Source organism: Molothrus aeneus, chromosome Z, assembly GCF_037042795.1.
Source record: "Molothrus aeneus isolate 106 chromosome Z, BPBGC_Maene_1.0, whole genome shotgun sequence".
Classification (NCBI taxonomy): domain Eukaryota; kingdom Metazoa; phylum Chordata; class Aves; order Passeriformes; family Icteridae; genus Molothrus; species Molothrus aeneus.
In genome coordinates this window covers 9248309-9265543 of record NC_089680.1, presented here as the reverse complement: position 1 = coordinate 9265543, position 17235 = coordinate 9248309, and the positions used below count along the sequence as shown (strand labels likewise).

At 47.0% G+C, this 17235-nt stretch overlaps 1 protein-coding gene across 1 annotated transcript; it reads left to right on the top strand.

The window, feature by feature from the left end:
- The first annotated feature begins 105 nt into the window (after positions 1-105).
- Positions 106-16328, top strand: LOC136568973 (myosin-IIIb-like). Its single transcript, XM_066569225.1, has 19 exons — positions 106-231; positions 301-366; positions 441-571; positions 3258-3360; positions 6354-6456; positions 6936-7092; positions 7396-7498; positions 7765-7893; positions 9079-9187; positions 10277-10393; positions 10831-10931; positions 11384-11470; positions 11645-11710; positions 12013-12126; positions 13056-13167; positions 14448-14494; positions 14805-14870; positions 15160-15279; positions 16167-16328. The coding sequence occupies exons 1-19, from the start codon at positions 106-108 to the stop codon at positions 16326-16328; spliced, it is 2019 nt and encodes a 672-aa protein (XP_066425322.1).
- The last annotated feature ends 907 nt before the right edge of the window (positions 16329-17235 follow it).

The window sequence follows — 17235 nt, the reverse complement described above, 5'->3', positions numbered from 1 at the left end:
CGGCTCCGCCCCGGCGGGCGGTCCCGGGGCGGGGCGGGGCGGGGCCGGAGCGCGGCGGGGCCGGGCCGGGCCGGGCCGGGCAGGGCAGGGCGGCGGCGGGCAGCGATGGTGCTGCCGGGGCAGCGTGGCCCCTCGCCCGGCGCGGCCGGGGACCTGGCGGCGCTGGCCGAGCTGGACGAGGCGGCGCTGCTGGCCGGGCTGCGGGAGCGTTTCCTGCAGCAGCGCATCTACGTGAGTGCCGGGGGCCGGGGCGGGGGGCGGCGGCGGGCGCTCGGCTGACGGGCTGTCCCGTCCCCTCAGACTGACATCGGAGACATCCTGGTCGCCATGAACCCCTTCCAGCCGCTGCCGCTCTACGGGAGAGAGGTGAGCGCCGCGCCCCCCGCCGCGCCCCGCCGCCTCCCGGCCGCTCACCGCTCTCCGCCGCCGCTTCCCCGCAGGTCTCCGAGCGGTACCGGCGCCTGGAGACCGACGCGCTGCCGCCCCACATCTTCGCCGTGGCCAGCCGCGCCTACCACGCCATGCTGGGCCGCGGTGGCGGCGGACCCCGCAACCAGTGCATCCTCATCAGGTGAGCGGCGGGCGGGGGTCCCGGGGCCGGCGGGGGCCGGGGGTGGCCCCCGAGCTCTCGCTGGGGTCTCCCTGCCCAGCGTTCAGGTGAAGGTCCTCTCTGGTTCTGTTGGTGAGTGAAAATCCATCTGCGCTGGCAAGACATCCTTGATCCCGACCGCTTTCGAGACAGATGAGCGGGCACGTCGTGAGAACGTGTGAGCAGACAAAACTGGCTTTCCTGGAGTAGCTCGGCCAGCAATCTTTACAACAGTAAAGATGCCGGGTTCACTTCTGGTGGGGAACCAGCCCCTGGAATCCTGCTCTGGGAAAAGCTATTGGGTGCTCTGCTCTGGCAGCACAACTTCCATGGTAAAAGCTGTAGTAAAAGTTGGAAGGATGGTAATGGAAGGAACTAGTTTTCACAAAGTGAGCTTCCCAAGTGTAAGCAAAGAGCAGGAAGTATTAAAACATGCTTTTCTCCTCTAAGACCTTTGGGAATCTGGTTAGGGAGGATGTTAAAGTCGTGGGCAGTTCTGTGCTCTAGAAGTCAGGAAAAAGTGACTCTTTTACCCAAAGAGCCTACCGGTACCACGAACATTTTACTCCATTTTGTGATTCCTGTTCTGCTGGAACTCTGTAGCCCAGCAGATAGCATCGTTTAGCCGAGAAAGCCTTAAACAACATCAACTAGCAGAGAAAGCATTGAAAAGCGAGGAGAAAGCCTTGAAACATTAACTGCCTCTTCTCTACAGCTGGGTGTTGTAGAGAACTGTTTAAATGTCCTCTCAGTTAAAATGCTACTTGCCAATTTGTTTGATTTAATGCTCCTTTGTATTTGCCTTATCATTTTATCAGTACTTTCGGTCTACATGGTGTGGAAGTCAACTACTGAATCACTGCTGAGTGTTTTGGTGGGACTGGAGCTGACTTTGAGGGGCACTTGAGCCCCACTCATTTCTGTAGCCTTCAGGGCATTGGTGCCTGTACTTTACATGAAGTACTCTCAGCAAGTGGTGGCCGTGGGGTCAGCAGGTACAAGAGGCACTGGTGGGGCTTTGGGGGATAGAGACCAGTCATTGTATTTCTCTAGGGAGGTGGAAGACAAGAAAGAGTAACCTGTGAGAATTTGTGGTCAGTGGTCTGGTTGTTTTCTGCCAGCAGTTCAGAAATGAGTCTGATATACTCCTGTCCTTTTAGCTGGTCTGTGTGTTACTGTCACAGGAAGTTCATGGTTTTCCTCTCTATGGCTGGTGAAACACTAATTAACAAGTTTTCCTACCTGAGCACAGTTGGGGTGAACAGGGAAGGGAAGATGAGGTCACTCCTGTTAGACCACAGCTCCCCACAACACCACAGAAACACACCAGGATCTGCTGTCTCTGGTGGTCTCTTTGGTGTCTCCAGCTGAGTCTGGGAGGTCTGGATTGCATCCTTCAGAGGTGATGTTGGATGAAGCAGCTGCTGCCAGATCATAAGTGTTCATTGCTACCAAATTGTCTTCAGCCACAAATTCTACTGGCTCCTCTTGCCTTCCCCGTCCCAAAGGACATTAGTCATAGCCTGCATGTGGTGCAGTACAGCACCTGGGTCACCTGAAGATGACTTAGCATTTCTTCAGAGCTGGGGGCAGTTACACACCAGCTGTGCTTGCACGGCCTTGTGAAGGTCTTGTGCTTGTTGGAAGGTCTAAGGTCAAGCTTGAGCCATGGAAGTGTTGTTGGATATTTTTTTTTGTGGAGAAGGGAGTAACTGAAAAATAAAAATAAACCTGACATACTGAGCAGGGGCACTGGGTGGCATGTTCTCAGCGGGCAAAATGGTCCTTTTTTGTTTGTATTTTTTGAACGGTGCTGGTCTGACCTGTGCTTGAGATCAGGAACCTGCTTGAGGTTTTTAGCCACCTATGACACACACTTGATACCAAGCTCAGAGCCACTGGCAGCCACGAAGCAGTAAAGCCACACCACACGCTCAAAGGTCGGCTCAGAGGAAATGAGGACCTGCCCTCAAGTATGGCTCCAGCATTTCCTGCACTTATTTTTTTTCATGCACATGCTGAAGTTCTCAGCTGGTGTGATGTTGTCAGTTAAGGGCATGTTGTCTCAATGATTGTACATTCCCTCTCCCAGGACAGGGGAAATGCCCTTTCCAAGAGCTGGTTGTTTGACTTGGAGGTGGAGGCGCCGTGGATGTGTGACAGCACAGTGACGTGCACTGCTGGCACTGTGGGAGTGTGGGCAGCTCTGCACCTGCATTCCCAGCTATCTGGCACATGGATGTGTGAACACTTGAGATCTGAGACTGCCACTGCATCTCATGATCAATATCCAGGTGTGGGTGTGATGTAGGTAGGGCAAATCTCTCTGGAGAAAGAGGAAGTTGTTGGCTCCAGCATTTTCAAGGAAGTTGATGTACCAGATGGCTTTTGAAGCAGAGCAAATGGTCTGTCTGATACATCCCATCCAGAAGTGACAGCATGGGGTATATCTGTACTCCCCTGCAGAGGGGGAAAAGTTCCCTGATGAAGAACCTCATGGTTCACGTGTAAAGCTGTGGCACATGAGCTTTTTCTCACACAGGTGATTTTGATGAAAAAATTGTGAAACTCTTGCAGAGCACTCTCAAGTGATGGAGCACTTGAGCCATAAGGGGCAGAGCAACTATACTTTAAGGTTGATGGAATTTATTTTGCTTTTTCTTGGCAGTGGAGAGAGTGGTGCTGGGAAAACAGAGAGTACAAAGTTGTTGTTGCAGCACATAATGAACCTATGCAAAGGCAACTCACAGCTGGAGCAGCAGATACTTCAGGTAGGTCATGCAGGATGGTGCTTGAAGGTGTAGAAGAGAAGCAACACTGCTGCAAGAAAACTTGCATTAGGCTTAGGAAGCCTGCTGGTGAATCACCACTGGAAATCAGGGAGCCACACACAAGACACATAAGAAAACAGTGGATAAGAATGGTGAGATACCTGGCCACAAATTAGAAGGGTTAGTAGGTCAGTGATTCTGTTTGCTGGAGATGGTTCTTAAATTAGAGAAAACCATTGCAATCATTTATCATGTTCTCTTTTACAAGAGATTGGTGGCATTTTTCTAAATAATTTCCTGTTTGAGGTAGAACAAAGTAGAACATGCCACTTTCATTAAAAAAATCAGACCTTGATTTAATGGTACAGAGGGATGAAGAATTCATACACTCTTTAGTAACCCATGCTTGGCTACTTATACTGTCAGGCACATAGCTGCTAGCTGGCTAACTGCCATGCTTGCTCTTTTCATATGTCTTTGCTAGCTCATTTTGAAACATATTTGACTCTTTGGTCTGAAATATTTCCACTTGAATTTCTCCCCAGGGAGCTGTGAGGTTTTTTTTAAACAAATCATACTTTAAACCTTCCATGTGGTAGATTAACAAGAGTGAGTTCTTGGACTGCTTCATTTTAAAGTCTGTCTTTTCAGATTTCCTGTAGAAACATAGAGGTCTTTCTCTGTGTGGTAGGTTGACTTCAACCAGTGCCCACCAAGCCCCTCTGTCACTCCCCCTCCTTAAGTGGACAGGGGTAGAAAAACATAACAAAAACTCATCAGTTGAGATAAGGACTGTGAGATCACTCAGCAACTACCATCACAGACAAAACAGGCTCATCTTAGGGAAAATTAATTTAATTTCTTGCCAGTTAATGTCAGAGTAAGATGATGAGAAATGAGAGCAAATCTTGAAGCACCTTCCCCAAGTCTTCCCTTCTCCCTAGGCTCAACTTGACTCCCAGTTTCTCTACTTTCTTCCCTCCAGCAGCACAGGCAGATAGGGGATGGGTGTTGAGGTCAGTTCATCACAGTTTACCTGTGCTACTGTCTTCTTCCTCATGTTCTTCCCCTCCTCCAGCATGGGGTCCCTCCCACAGGAGACAGTCCTTCAGGAACAGAGTGTTCCAGCGTGGGTGCCTTGACATGATGCACTCCTTCAGGAGCAGGCTGCTCCAGTGTCAAGACTCTCCCTGGGGTTCTTCAGGAGCAGACTGCTCTGGTCTGGTCCCCTCTACAGGGTACAGTCCCTCAGGAGCAGGGTGCTTCAGTGTGGGCCCCCCACAGGGTCACAAGTCCTATCTGCAAACCTGCTCCAGCACGGGCTCCTCTCCACAGGCCACAGCTCCTGGCAGGGAACCTGCTCCAGTGAGGGCTCCTCTCCACAGCTCCTGCCAGGAGCCTGCTCCAGTGAGGGCTGCTCTGCACAGGCCACAGCTCCTGCCAGGAGCCTGCTCCAGTGAGGGGCTCTCTGCACAGGCCACAGCTCCTGCCAGGAGCCTGCTCCAGTGAGGGCTGCTCTGCACAGGCCACAGCTCCTGCCAGGAGCCTGCTCCAGTGAGGGGCTCTCTGCACAGGCCACAGCTCCTGCCAGGAGCCTGCTCCAGCACAGGCTTCCCATGGGGTCACAGCCTCCTTCAGGCACATCCACCTGCTCTGCTGTGGCTCCTCCAGGGGCTGCAGGTGGATCTCTGCTCCCCCCTGGGCCTGCAGGGCCTGCAGGGGCACAGCTGCCTCACCCAGGGCTGCACCAGGGGCTGCAGAGGAATCTCTGCTCTGGCTCCTGGAGCAGCTCCTGCCCCTCCTCCTTCACTGACCCTGTGTCTGCAGAGCTGTTCCTCTCACACATTCCCACTCCTCTCTCCCTTCTGTGTGTGTGCGGCAGTTTTTATCCCAGAGGCACTGCTGCTGTCACTGGTGGACTCAGCCTTGGCCAGTGGCAGGTCTGTATGGCTCTGTTGGACATGGGGAAAGTGTCTTGCATCTCCTCACAGAAACCAGCTTTAGCTCCTCCTGCAACCAGTATATTGACACATAAACTCAATGCCCTGTGCTCTGCTTTGGGCCCTGGAATGGTGTATTAATTCAGTGTGATGTCATCCATGGTGAATCCAAGGTGAAGGCCTGTGCTGGGTTGTGGGAACGTGGCATTGATACAGCTGCTGTCTCTGCTTAGAGCTGCCTTGGGCCACACTGCCAGGCTGCTTCTGACCTGAGCAGGTTCCACAAGCAGGAGAGCTGTGTTTGCAGAGTGTCTAGAGCTAGCTTGCAGTTCCTTCCCTGGAAATAACTCACTTCAGCCCAGATGAGCTGCCCTTGGAAAGCCTAGATGTGATGGTGAAGAAATAATATGCATCTTATTTGGTTCCTCTAGATATATCCAAGGACTAAAGTTAGTCCCCCGGGGGATTGCCATCATACCTTAAAACTGTGTTCAACAGGCTGTCCAGCATCTACTCTGAGGCATTGTTCTTTCAGTTGACAGGCATTCTTTACTCAAATATAGAAAAACTCTCATTTTGCTACTTTGCATCCAGCTTAGCAAGCTGGTCTGATTGTTCTGTTAATTTCTTTATAATACACTGTCCTTATGTCTACAAATTTCAGTAGCTAAGCTGTCATACTTAACAACTGAGTGCCATGGTGACTTTGTTTACTGCTCTTGTATAGCACTCAATTTATCTAGTGACAGCAGGTACTGTGTGGAAATAGGTTGTACCAACCTTCTAAAAAATGAGTCAATGATCTTACTGAGATCCCAGCAGTTCAATTGTACTGATCATTGTTAATCTCACACTGCTTAGTCTTTGTGATATTTGCCTCTTTGAATTTCTTTATCCAGGCAGAGATAAAACAGGTGCTCATCCATATTCATGGAGTGGTTCCTTTTCCAGCTGAACTCTGACTAGAAAATGCTAAAGATAATTTTTTCCAAGTAAGTTAGATTGGATTGCTTAATCTGAAGAATGGTTGTTCTCCTTCTTCACTTGTTTTAGGTGAATCCGTTGCTTGAAGCTTTTGGCAATGCCCAGACAGTGATGAATGACAACAGCAGCCGCTTTGGAAAATACATACAGCTGCGTTTCCAGAGAAATACAGGTAAAGTCAAGGGCCATTACTAGCCTGGGGAATGGTTAGGAACTGGAGGGAGAGGACTCGCGTAGCCAGAACTTGTGGAGGGTAAAATTTTGGCACATGCCTACCTGTGGGAAGGGTGTGCAATTAAGTAAAATCTCACAGCAACCATTGTTGGATAGGGCTGGATAGGATTAGGCCTGGATTTGGACAGACTGGGAGTACAGCAAGGATATGGGGGTGAGAGTGCAGGGTAAGTGTCAGTAATACTCTGATGCCAGAAGCCTTTGTTTCTGCTGAAAGAGGTGAACAGAAATCTCTAAGACCACAGGAAGCATGGAGAACCCCACTTCCAGTGTACTGGGCAGCCTAGAGGGTCTTAGGCACAAGAAAGTTAATTTAGACAATTCTGTGCTCCTGGTACAGAAGAGATGTGAGACAGCTCAGGCAGCTTCATGTCCCCCAGAGTGAAGTTCCCCACCCTGTCACCTTTTTGTGTGCAGTGCAAGGTGCCAAGCTGAGTGAGTACCTGTTAGAGAAGTCACGGGTGGTACGACAAGATACTGGGGAGAGGAATTTCCACATCTTCTACTACATGTTTGCTGGACTGTCTACAGAGCAGAAGGAGATGTATGGGTTATTGGATCCCTCACTCTACAGGTGCGTCAAAGGCAGACCCTAGTTTAGTCTTTGTGGTGGGTGGTGAAGGGGAAAACAGCGTAATGGAGTTTCTTCCTCTGCCCTGGGGTTTTATCTGTGGGTTAGTGGAAGCTGGAGCGGGATCTGGATGGTGCTATGTGAAGAGATACAGATCATCGTGGAAGCTGGGAGGTCAGGGGTATCTGCTGCACTACCTTGGAAAAGTTTCTTTCCCCTTCTGGTGATCTACTTTGTACCCATTAGGGATGGCTGAGTTACAGTGCCGATTGTGTGACAGTTTCTATGGGATGTGCACTTTCTCAGGTACATAAGTGGACGATTTGGTACACAGGAAGTAGCTGAACACTGGAAGTACAAATACCAAGAGGTTTGCAATGCCCTTGACATGGTGGGCTTCCAAGAACAGGTTAGTCCTGGGGCTGTTTCATTTCCATCTGTGCTTCCTGCAGGCACAGGGTTTCTTTGTAGCTCCTCTCTTGAAGCTCAGACCTATTTCTTTCTCTAGATTTTCCATGTTACTTTCAGATCACCTGAGTCTGACAGACTTTGTGGAGAGCTTTTTCCCACAGGTTGCCTGTGCCTCTTCCCTTAACCTCTCCAACTTCTGGGTCATCTGTGTTGTACATGCTACATGCTGGTGGGTTTTTCAGTCACCTTTCTTTTGTGTTTTAGGAGCAAGTGGACATGCAGGCTATCTTGGCCGGTGTGTTGTCTCTGGGCAATGTGACCTTTGAGCCTGAGGAGAACAATGGGTCTTTGAAGGTCAGTGAGGCCTCCCAGGGATGGCTGAAGGCTGCAGCGGTGAGTCATAAGAAATTTTGACGAAACCTTATGGGTATTATGCTCTTCCCCACTGGCTGTGTGACTGCAGGAGATGTTCCTGGCAGAGGATATTTTCTGCCTCAGAATGTGAAAGTTTCTAAAGAACAAGGGTTTTTTTGGAAGTGTACAGTTTGACCCCATGACAGCATCTGTGTTCACTGCTATTCATACCCAGAGAGATACGTCTCAGCTTCTGTTTCTTGTCTTACATAGTCAGCATATACCTTGCTGACTTCATAAAACACAAGCTTTTTAAAACTAAATGTTTTATGTTAGCGAGTTTGATGATGCCTTAGAGAAATTCAGGTGTGCAATATCTGCACATTAGTTCTGTGTTTTCATCAGATTTTGTCCAAGGATACCACCCTACATGCTATCATTTTTTGTTGGTTATCTTGAATTAAGCTTTCTGTTATTTTGCATTAAGTTATCACAGATTAAGAGCTATGTATTTCCCAGGACCATTCCATTTTTGTTCTATGGGATGGAGAAGTTATTCTGCTTTGTTAACAACACAGGACAGAAAAAAGTAACATCCTTCTCCCCTTTCTATTTCTTTTCATTTTGACCTGTTTGAAATTCCAGCACCCTTGCTCTTTGGTTTCACTACCATCTTTTTGCTTGTTTCCCTCCTACACCATACCAGAAACAACCACCTACTTCTGTTCAGCAGCCAACTTCTTTTTATCTTATTTCTGAAAGCCTGCTCCTCATTTCTTGCCCACAGGAGGGGAATTCCTGTTAAACCACTGAGGGGTTCTGTGTGTCTGAGTTTGCTTTGTTTCCTGCCTCTCGTGTCGGTTCCTGTGACTCTGAAGCTCAGATGCTTTAGCACCTGCACAGTCACCTCCGTGTGGTGCTGTTCCATAAGTCATTAAACCGCTCAGCAGGGACTGGCGTGGCTCCCAAAGAAGGTGAAAGGTGGCAGCACTGGAAGAGCAAAACAAAAAGTGTTTGGGAGCAGGTGTGTGAGGCTGGTCACTGCGGGGGTGGAGCAGATCAGAGCCCACATCTGACTCTGGTGCCAGCAGTAGCACTCACCTTACAGTGCGGCTCAAAGGCCTGAGCCTGAATCATGACCCCATTACACACAGATAGACACAATCCCCATGAGCAGAGTAAGGGTTTATGACTGACTGTCCTTGTCTCTTTCCTGTTTCCCAGGGTCAGTTTGGAGTCCAGGAAGATGAGCTGTTAAAATGCCTGATTTGTACAACATCAGTGACCCGAGGCGAGCAGATCCAGCGGTTTCACACCCAGCAGCAGGCAGAAGGTAGGAAACATGATGAATTGCAGATGTGCTGGCTAGAAAGACTGGATTTTGATGGAAGGGTATCCCCACACATGTGCAGCTTGTTGGGAACAAAGATGTCCTTCTGTGCCCCTTCATTCCTCTCACACAGAGGGAAGTATGTCAGTGTTTATCTGTTTAGTCGCTTACTGACATGGAGGGCCATGAATGCTGCTTTTGTTTGGTCTCCAGGAGACTGCAGAGATTAAATGAGAAACCAAGGAATTAGCTTTGCTTTCTGCTTCAGTCCAGCCCAGAAAGAAACTCTGGGTATTAGTGGAAAACAGGGGAAGGCTCCTGTTGCAGAGTGCTGGCAGTGTGCAGAGCTCTAGGTAATAGATGGAGAAACAACCACGAGAGCAACAAGATGTCACAGTGTCAGAAATTGAGTGAAAAGAGTAAAATAGCAGGCACAAGGTGTTATTTTCCCTTTCAACAAAACAAGAAAATAATCCAAAAAATCTGTAACAAAAGGTTCATTTAAAAGATAATTAAAAAGAGAGATTATTGCTTCAAATAAATGAAAGAAGAAAATGAAATGGGATTAGCTAGTTCTGATTTACAAATTTCTCTAGACAATAAAATATACATCTCTAATCATAAATCATGTTAATTTGATCTCTTTCTTAGAATGTCAGCAAGCTTTGCATCGTGTCCTTTTCTTGACTACAGCATTTAAACACCTAGCAACTATGGGTTAAGAGGAAGAGAACCATCCAATTTTCCAAGTAAAATTTGGAGCTTTTCCCTTGGTTTAGCAGTGGGGGGATCCATACTTAGTGTATCTTCAGAGGGGAAAGCAATTCTCTGGATATTCTAAGTGGCATGACTCAAAAATGCCCTGGTAGGCATGGCTGATCTTGTAGAAAGATTGTGAAGATTTTGAAATTAAAGAGCTGTTTTTACAGCTCCCACTTGCAAAGGATGCAGACAATCCAATGTTTCTCTGGTCTTTAGAGTAGCTTCATATAGCCATTGTTGCTAGAGGTGGGTGTATTGAGCCAGCCTGTGTTGTGTGCCCTGCTCTCCTGCAAAGCCCATCAGTGAGCCGCTGCTGTTCCCTCTGTGCAGATGCTCGGGACTCCATTGCAAAGGTGGCCTATGGCCGAGTGTTTGGCTGGATTGTTTGCAAGATCAATGAGCTGCTGGCTGAGAATGTGGATCCCGACGTGGAGCTGAGGGAGATAGGTGAGTTCTGCCTGCCTTGCTCCTGTTCTGTTCTCAAATGTGCATCCCTCAGCCACAACGAAGGACAAGGCACAGCATGAGGTTTCACAGAGCTTGTGTGCTGGGATGCATTATCAGAACGGTGATCATGCCAGAGATAAGAGTCAGCAGTATGAAGTCTGTAGGGCTTTGTTCAACTCTGAACAGTCAGTTGGTCTGAAGTAACTGTGAGGCTGTTCTGGGACACTCTGGCTTAGCAGAGAAGCCAAGCTGGAGGAGGTCTTCTCTTAACTAACTCTTCAAGCTGTGGAAGAGCTGCCACTGGTGTCTCTCTTGGGTGCATTTTCTCTGTGCCACAAGGGCTGTGTGAAAAGAGATTTAGTTGTGTGTTGGTGTACACAGTAATCTGCAGGGATGGTCTGCAGTCTCCACTATGTGCTATTCTTCCCTTTTTTTAGGCATCTTGGATATTTTTGGGTTTGAAAACTTTGCAGTGAATCGTTTTGAACAGCTTTGCATAAACTTGGCCAATGAGCAGCTGCAGCATTTCTTCAACCATGTAAGTCTGCTGGGGGTGACCTCACCTTGTGTTGCAGGGAAAGCAGAACACTGCTCCACCTGGCACGTGCAGGAGAGCTTGGGGAAAAACATATCTATTGCCTGTAAGGACAGAAATAGTGAATAGTGAGGCAAGATAGAGAGCAACAACCTTCCCTGCTGGGGTAGGGGAGCCACTGGGACAGGAAAGGAAGATCAGAAGGATCAAGCAGTAATCAAAGTTGTAATAGCAGGGACACTTACACTCTGACAAGTGTTCCTGTTTTATGCACCAGCACCAGTGAGTGCCAGGGTTACAGAGAGCCATGGAGAGCAGCAGCCACATCTTGGACCTCTCATGCTGTGGCTGAGAGTGCCACACCCCCATCCTCTTTTCTGGGCAGGAAGGAAGATGTTCAGGGTTTGTCTAACCAAGTCTAGTGGGTGCTTCAACCTCTTTTTTCTTTATTTCAGCACATTTTCCAGCTGGAGCAGGCTGCCTATAAGGAAGAAGGACTGTCTTGGGAGACCATCACATTCAACAATAATGAACCTATTCTGGTGAGTGAGAGGACTGACAGAATATAATTGGTCCATCCAGCCAAGAGAAAAGTCTTGCTCTTTCTACCGCGGGGAGGAGATGCACCTGGGGAGAACCTCTGCAAAGGGTGGTGAGGGTGAGAGGGGATGTTCTGCTCTGCTTTATATATTTGCCATGCATCTTCTTTCCTGCAGAATCTGCTCCTGGCCAAGCCACTTGGGCTGCTGTCTCTTCTGGATGAGCAGAGTGCATTCCCTCAGGTATGCATGAGACAAGAGGCAAGGAAAATATTCTGGGGGCTAATATATCAATGTATATCTGACATACAGAGAAAGCTCTTGGGCTAGAGTGCAGGATGAACAGAGATGTCCCCATGTGTGACTTATGAGACAGGACATCCTGGTCAGAGGCAGTCTAGTGGCATTTGGATCCCTGAGAAGAGTCGGAGAGAAGGTACAGCAGAAGACTACTGCACAGCCAAGGATGCTTCCAACATTTTGTTTTGTTTCTGTGTGTCCTCATCAGGCTTCTGTTGCAGCTTATGAAATCTGCTCTCTTGCAGGCAACTGATAAGACATTTGTGGATAAACTAAACAGCAGCTTTAAGGGGAATTTACACTTCCAGCCAGCCCGAGGCCGTGTTTTGGGCTTCAGCATCATTCACTATGCTGGGAAAGTATGTACTGTTTGCAGGAAGAATGCTGTTGGACTGTATGTTGGAGGGGGTGGGAGTGTTGCCTGACAAATAAGGCTTTGATGTTAAGGAATGTGTGGTCTGAGGATGACACTAACAGAAGTGATGTGTTCCAGTGGATTGCCTCCTAGAATTTGCTGGGATTTATGTAAAAATTACCCTCAGGAAAGTGGGGCTACCTCTCAGAAGTGTAGCATTATTTACATGAATCTGCTATTCTTCTAATCACCATTCTATTAGGATTCTAGTCATAAAGTAGTACTTTATAAATTAAAGTACTGTGTCCACTGTGCAGCACCAAAGGACAGGCTAAAGGCTTTTTCTTTACCTAATGGGTTCCAGAACACAGCAGTGACTATTTTTTTGCAAACGCCTAGGAGCACTGTGTAAACAGCAGGGTAATTAATGTTTTGAAAGTGAAGGTAGTTATTTACCCATTCACTGGTATCTAAGCAGCTTGAGATTCAGCATTATTGCATGTAACTTTACTGCCACCAGTATTGAAAGCATTGGTCCACATTAAATTGAATTGATTTGAGATAATTTTTGGAACAGGAGCAGATATGACAATTCAGGTCATTGTAACTTGCTGTTTAGTAATCTAATCTCAGCATTGTTGACTAAGTTATTATTTGTGGCATTCATTATTACAAAATTAACATTTAACATGTAAAAAGTGGATGTTTTGGTGTTATGCTGCAGTCCTGTGGTTCTGATGCCTCTGGCATGTGCGTGGTTTGGTTCCTCAGGGCTGGCATCTGAATGGGGTGCATGTGTCTTTGAAGAATTCATGTGCAGGGCAGATTACATTCAGTTTAACTCATGGTCAGCTCCCAGCAGGCTGTAGAAGTGGCCTTTAGAGCCAGCCTGTGTGCCCTGCTGTCCTCAGTGACCTGCTGCCCTTTCCCCAGGTACAATATGCTGCCAGGGGCTTTCTAGAGAAGAACAGAGACACCGTGCCAGCCAACGTCCGTGGGCTCTTCATCAACAGTGTCACCCCCTTGCTCAGTGTGCTGTTCACAGGCAAGTCCTCTGCACATCCAGCATGAGCCAGGGCCCACCTTGGCAAGAGTTAAGTGTGGGCATGAGGCTCGTGTGTTTCACAGCTGGCAGTGCCAGGGGGACTCTGGGAATGCTGCAGCCTGCAGTGGAGCTGTCAGAGCAACATGTTTATTCCCTGCCATGGAAAGCAAGGCAGGGGTATCCCCTTCCCGAGAATTAGGTACCCCTCAGATGCTTTCCCATCTTCTCCAAGGCCAGTGCAGGACTGTCTTCACTGGTCCTTTCTACACACTCTGTTCTTGTCTAGAAATGAAGCTGGTCAAGATCATAGATTCTAAAAATGGAGCTTCACAAATTGTTAAAAAAACTCTTTAGGTCATATCACTATGCTCCCCTTTTCCAGTTATCAATAAGCATTCAGATTCTCCAAGGCTTCTAATTAAATTAAAAATTTAGAGAAAGGTCAGGTGGATACTTCCTTGGAAATTGGCTGGCTGAACACTGTGCTTCTGGTATAGAAATTTTGTATTTTTTTGGTCCCATTCAGTCCATGCCACTTTCTGGGATTTACAAGAAACTAATGAATTTAATTTCTAGGCTCCACTGTGTTTTTCAGCTACTGCTCAGGACTATCTTTCTTCATTACCATATTCTCACTTACTGAAGCTACTTAGCCTAGTCCCAACTCTTTCAAAGTTCGTAAACATCAGATACAACCTGTTCTCAGTTTGGCTGTCCAGTCTGGGCAATGGCTTTGGGTGCTGAGCAAAGGGTTTGGTCCAGATGACCTCCAGAAGACACTGCTGACCTCATTCTGTGATTTTATGATTCGCATGATGCCATTACATCAAGGGTGCACAAGACTCTTACTAGATCCTTTAGTAAATTAAAGTTCCCTGGTTTTCTCATCCTGTCACTGAATTAGTTATAAGCTATCTGATATATAACCTCCTGATATTCTATGATTATCTGATAAATATCTGATAAATAACCTCCTGAGTGCTGTAGGTGAGCTCCCCATTTGCTGCCTGTGCCATTTTTTCTGCACTGTTAGATGCCCATTGATGATAATTCTACTGAAAGTCATTTAGGTTTATTTAATAACCTGATGGTCTTGTCTTCTCAGTGGCAGAAATTAGTAATGACTGCCTTATGTGCTTCCTACAGTAGTTCCATGTGTGAAACTGAACATCTTATGATTCAGTATTTGTAAGGAGGTTTGTGTGTGAAGTGAGGTTTGAATGTTTAGCCCTAGCACATTGCAACGGTACAAAATCAACTAATTGTCTCTGTTCTTCCAGCCACTGTCTCCAGGACGGGGACCCTGATGCCTCATGTGAAAGCCAAGGTATTGCACTTCAGGTCCATATCACAATTGATAAATGTTACCTGATAATTACTATTTGAGAAACTGTCTGAAAAAGGGCAGACAGTAGTTGGCTTAAAATAAGAGCAGGCAGCAATCAGCTTGTAACAGTTTCTCCTTTGGTTTTTACCATGTTTTGTGCTTGCTTCTCCCATTTAGATGTTTAGCTTGTCTTCCCTCCCGTTACATCCATTCTCCCTCCTTTTTTGCCATCTGCTTTCCAGCAGTGCTCTTTGGCTGTCAATCAAGCAGTTCTTTCTGGGGCTGATCCTTTGTTTTGGTCTGGTTTCAGGTGGTGCCAGGAGCAGATGACAAGTTCAACAGCACACGGAAGCAGTCTGCTGGAGCTCAGTTCCGGGTACGCTACTGCTACCCTGAGGTGCCCCATGAGATGAAAGCAGTGATAATTTTATCACTGCAAGTATCACTGCACTGCTTACAGAGTGCTAAGCATGGTTAAAGCAGACATTATGTAGACAGGGGTTTTCCTGATGGCCAGGCAGGGCTGATCGTGGTGGGATGGGCCCAGTTGTTGGCAGAACCCAGGAAGTTGCTGCAGGGTGAGAAAACAGTCCTAGCTGAAGGATATTGTACATGTGGCAGTGCTTTGGCTTGATGGATTGTTGATCTTCCTCTGCCCTTGCCAGCATTCCCTGATGGTGCTCATGGAGAGGATGTATTCTGCCAACCCACACTTTGTGCGCTGCATAAAGCCCAACAGCCAGAAGGAGCCAGGTGTGCTGGACAACCAGGTGGTGCTGCTGCAGGTGAGCAAAAACAGTGTCCTTTACAGGGATTTCTGCCACATCTCAGTGGGAGGGCAGATTCCTCCAAAAGGCTGTGAAAGGTGGCTCAGTCGAGTCTCCCCTTGCAAGAGAAAGAGTGGCCACACTTTATATATGTGTAAAGATTCTGAGTACTTGGTTGTTTATGTGACACAGTCTGCTAGTCTCCAGATTTTGCAGTCTTAGATCTCTCTCATTTCTTTTTCATGAATGCAATGAGATCTGCTTGTCAGGTGCTAGGATTCATCTTTGTATCTCCCCCTGGATGGGACTGGTACAGACAGTACTCTGGAAAAATTGCTTCCCAGAGGAGACTCTTCTCACCCATCAGCCAGGGCAACTCTGAATAGAAACCAAGATGGGATTGCTTTGATAGGATCTGAAATGCACTGATATGATTTTAGTTGGATATTCTGTCAGGTCTGAGGTATAGATGCCTTAAAGAATACTGAAAATGATTAGAAGAGTTCAGAAAGCTCAGCATCCTCTTTAATGTATATAAGAAAGGATAGGATTAAGAGGAAGTTCATCCATGCCTCAGAGTACTTCTGTGTCCAGATTTGGAAATATGAAGCTATCCTCTAAGGGATAGAAGCAAAGCAGTACCCATGGCTGGAAGGTGAAGTTATTTCAGTCATTGGTTTTTATGGTTTCCAACTTCTAACTCAGAGTGGTTAATCATCAGAGTTACAGGATGAGGTAATTTCAGTTCTTAACCAAAAAAACATTTTCAGAAAAAAACTTTTTCATTTTGAACTGGGGAAGTTTAGAGCTGAATGAAGTAATTTCTGCCTGCAAAGGAGCAGAACTGGTGTCATAATGACCTGTTTCTCTTTGTTTCTCTGATCCTCTTTGTGATGCTGCTTCAGCTGCGGTACAATGGGCTGCTGGAGACAATCCGTATCCGAAGAGATGGTTTTTCCTGGAGACCCTCCTTTGAGGAATTTGCTGAAAGGTCTTTTAAAACCTCTGAATATTCCTTGTTAGATATTATTTGGGAAATTACCCTGATAACCAGATATGGGCAATGAGTGAAAAAGTTTCTTCAAAGTTCATGTGGTCTGAGGTCATGGGGTTATTTGCTGTGGAGGCTGAGTGGGAAAGATAGTGATTTGTTGTTGTTTGCTGTCAGGGTGATAGGGATCAGCTCAGCCCATCAAGGATGTGGCTTTTATGTGTTTGTATTGGTTTGTTTTCCACAGATATGGAATTCTTCTGGTTAAACCCGGTGTCCCCCTCACAAAAGAAAGGTAGGGACATTAACTTTGTTGTGTGCAGTCTGGTTTGTTTTTCAGAGGCTTTTACTTGGAGTAGCGTAGGAAACTGAGTAAAAGGGACAGAAAAAGAAGGATGGGATTTTGTGGTGATAGGGAACATGGATCCCAGGCAAGGACTTTTAATGTTGAAAAAGCATTTGGTACCATGATGAATTAAATCTTTCTTGAATTGTTATGTAGCAATTAAATTAAATTGTTGTAAAGTGTTGTTGTGCTGAGAAATGAAAACTGACCCATGTATTTAATTTGGGAATGACAGTAGTGGTCAAAGGTGTCCACTGAACTCAGCATGTCAGGCACTCAAGTACTGCTGTCAGGGTCCTCTCCAGGCTTTTTCCTGATGGCCACATGGGACAAGAAGATACAGACAATGCTGAACAGGCAGCCAGCACTGAATGTCTCCCAGGCTAGAGAAGATGTTTCTAAACCAAGAATTTTGTCTCTATACAGGCAAAATATGCCATCAGCACTTTTAGAACCTGATTGTTACACACATAAACATCCTTCCAGCTCTGCAGAGGAACAGGATTTTACCCTGCCAGTGTTTTCCTTCCTACATCTAGGGCAGCAGTTCCCCACCTCCTCTTCTCCACTTTCCCAGCCTCTCCTTCCTGCCAGTGTCAACTGTGATTGATAGTGAGAATGAATCATGTAAAGAAGC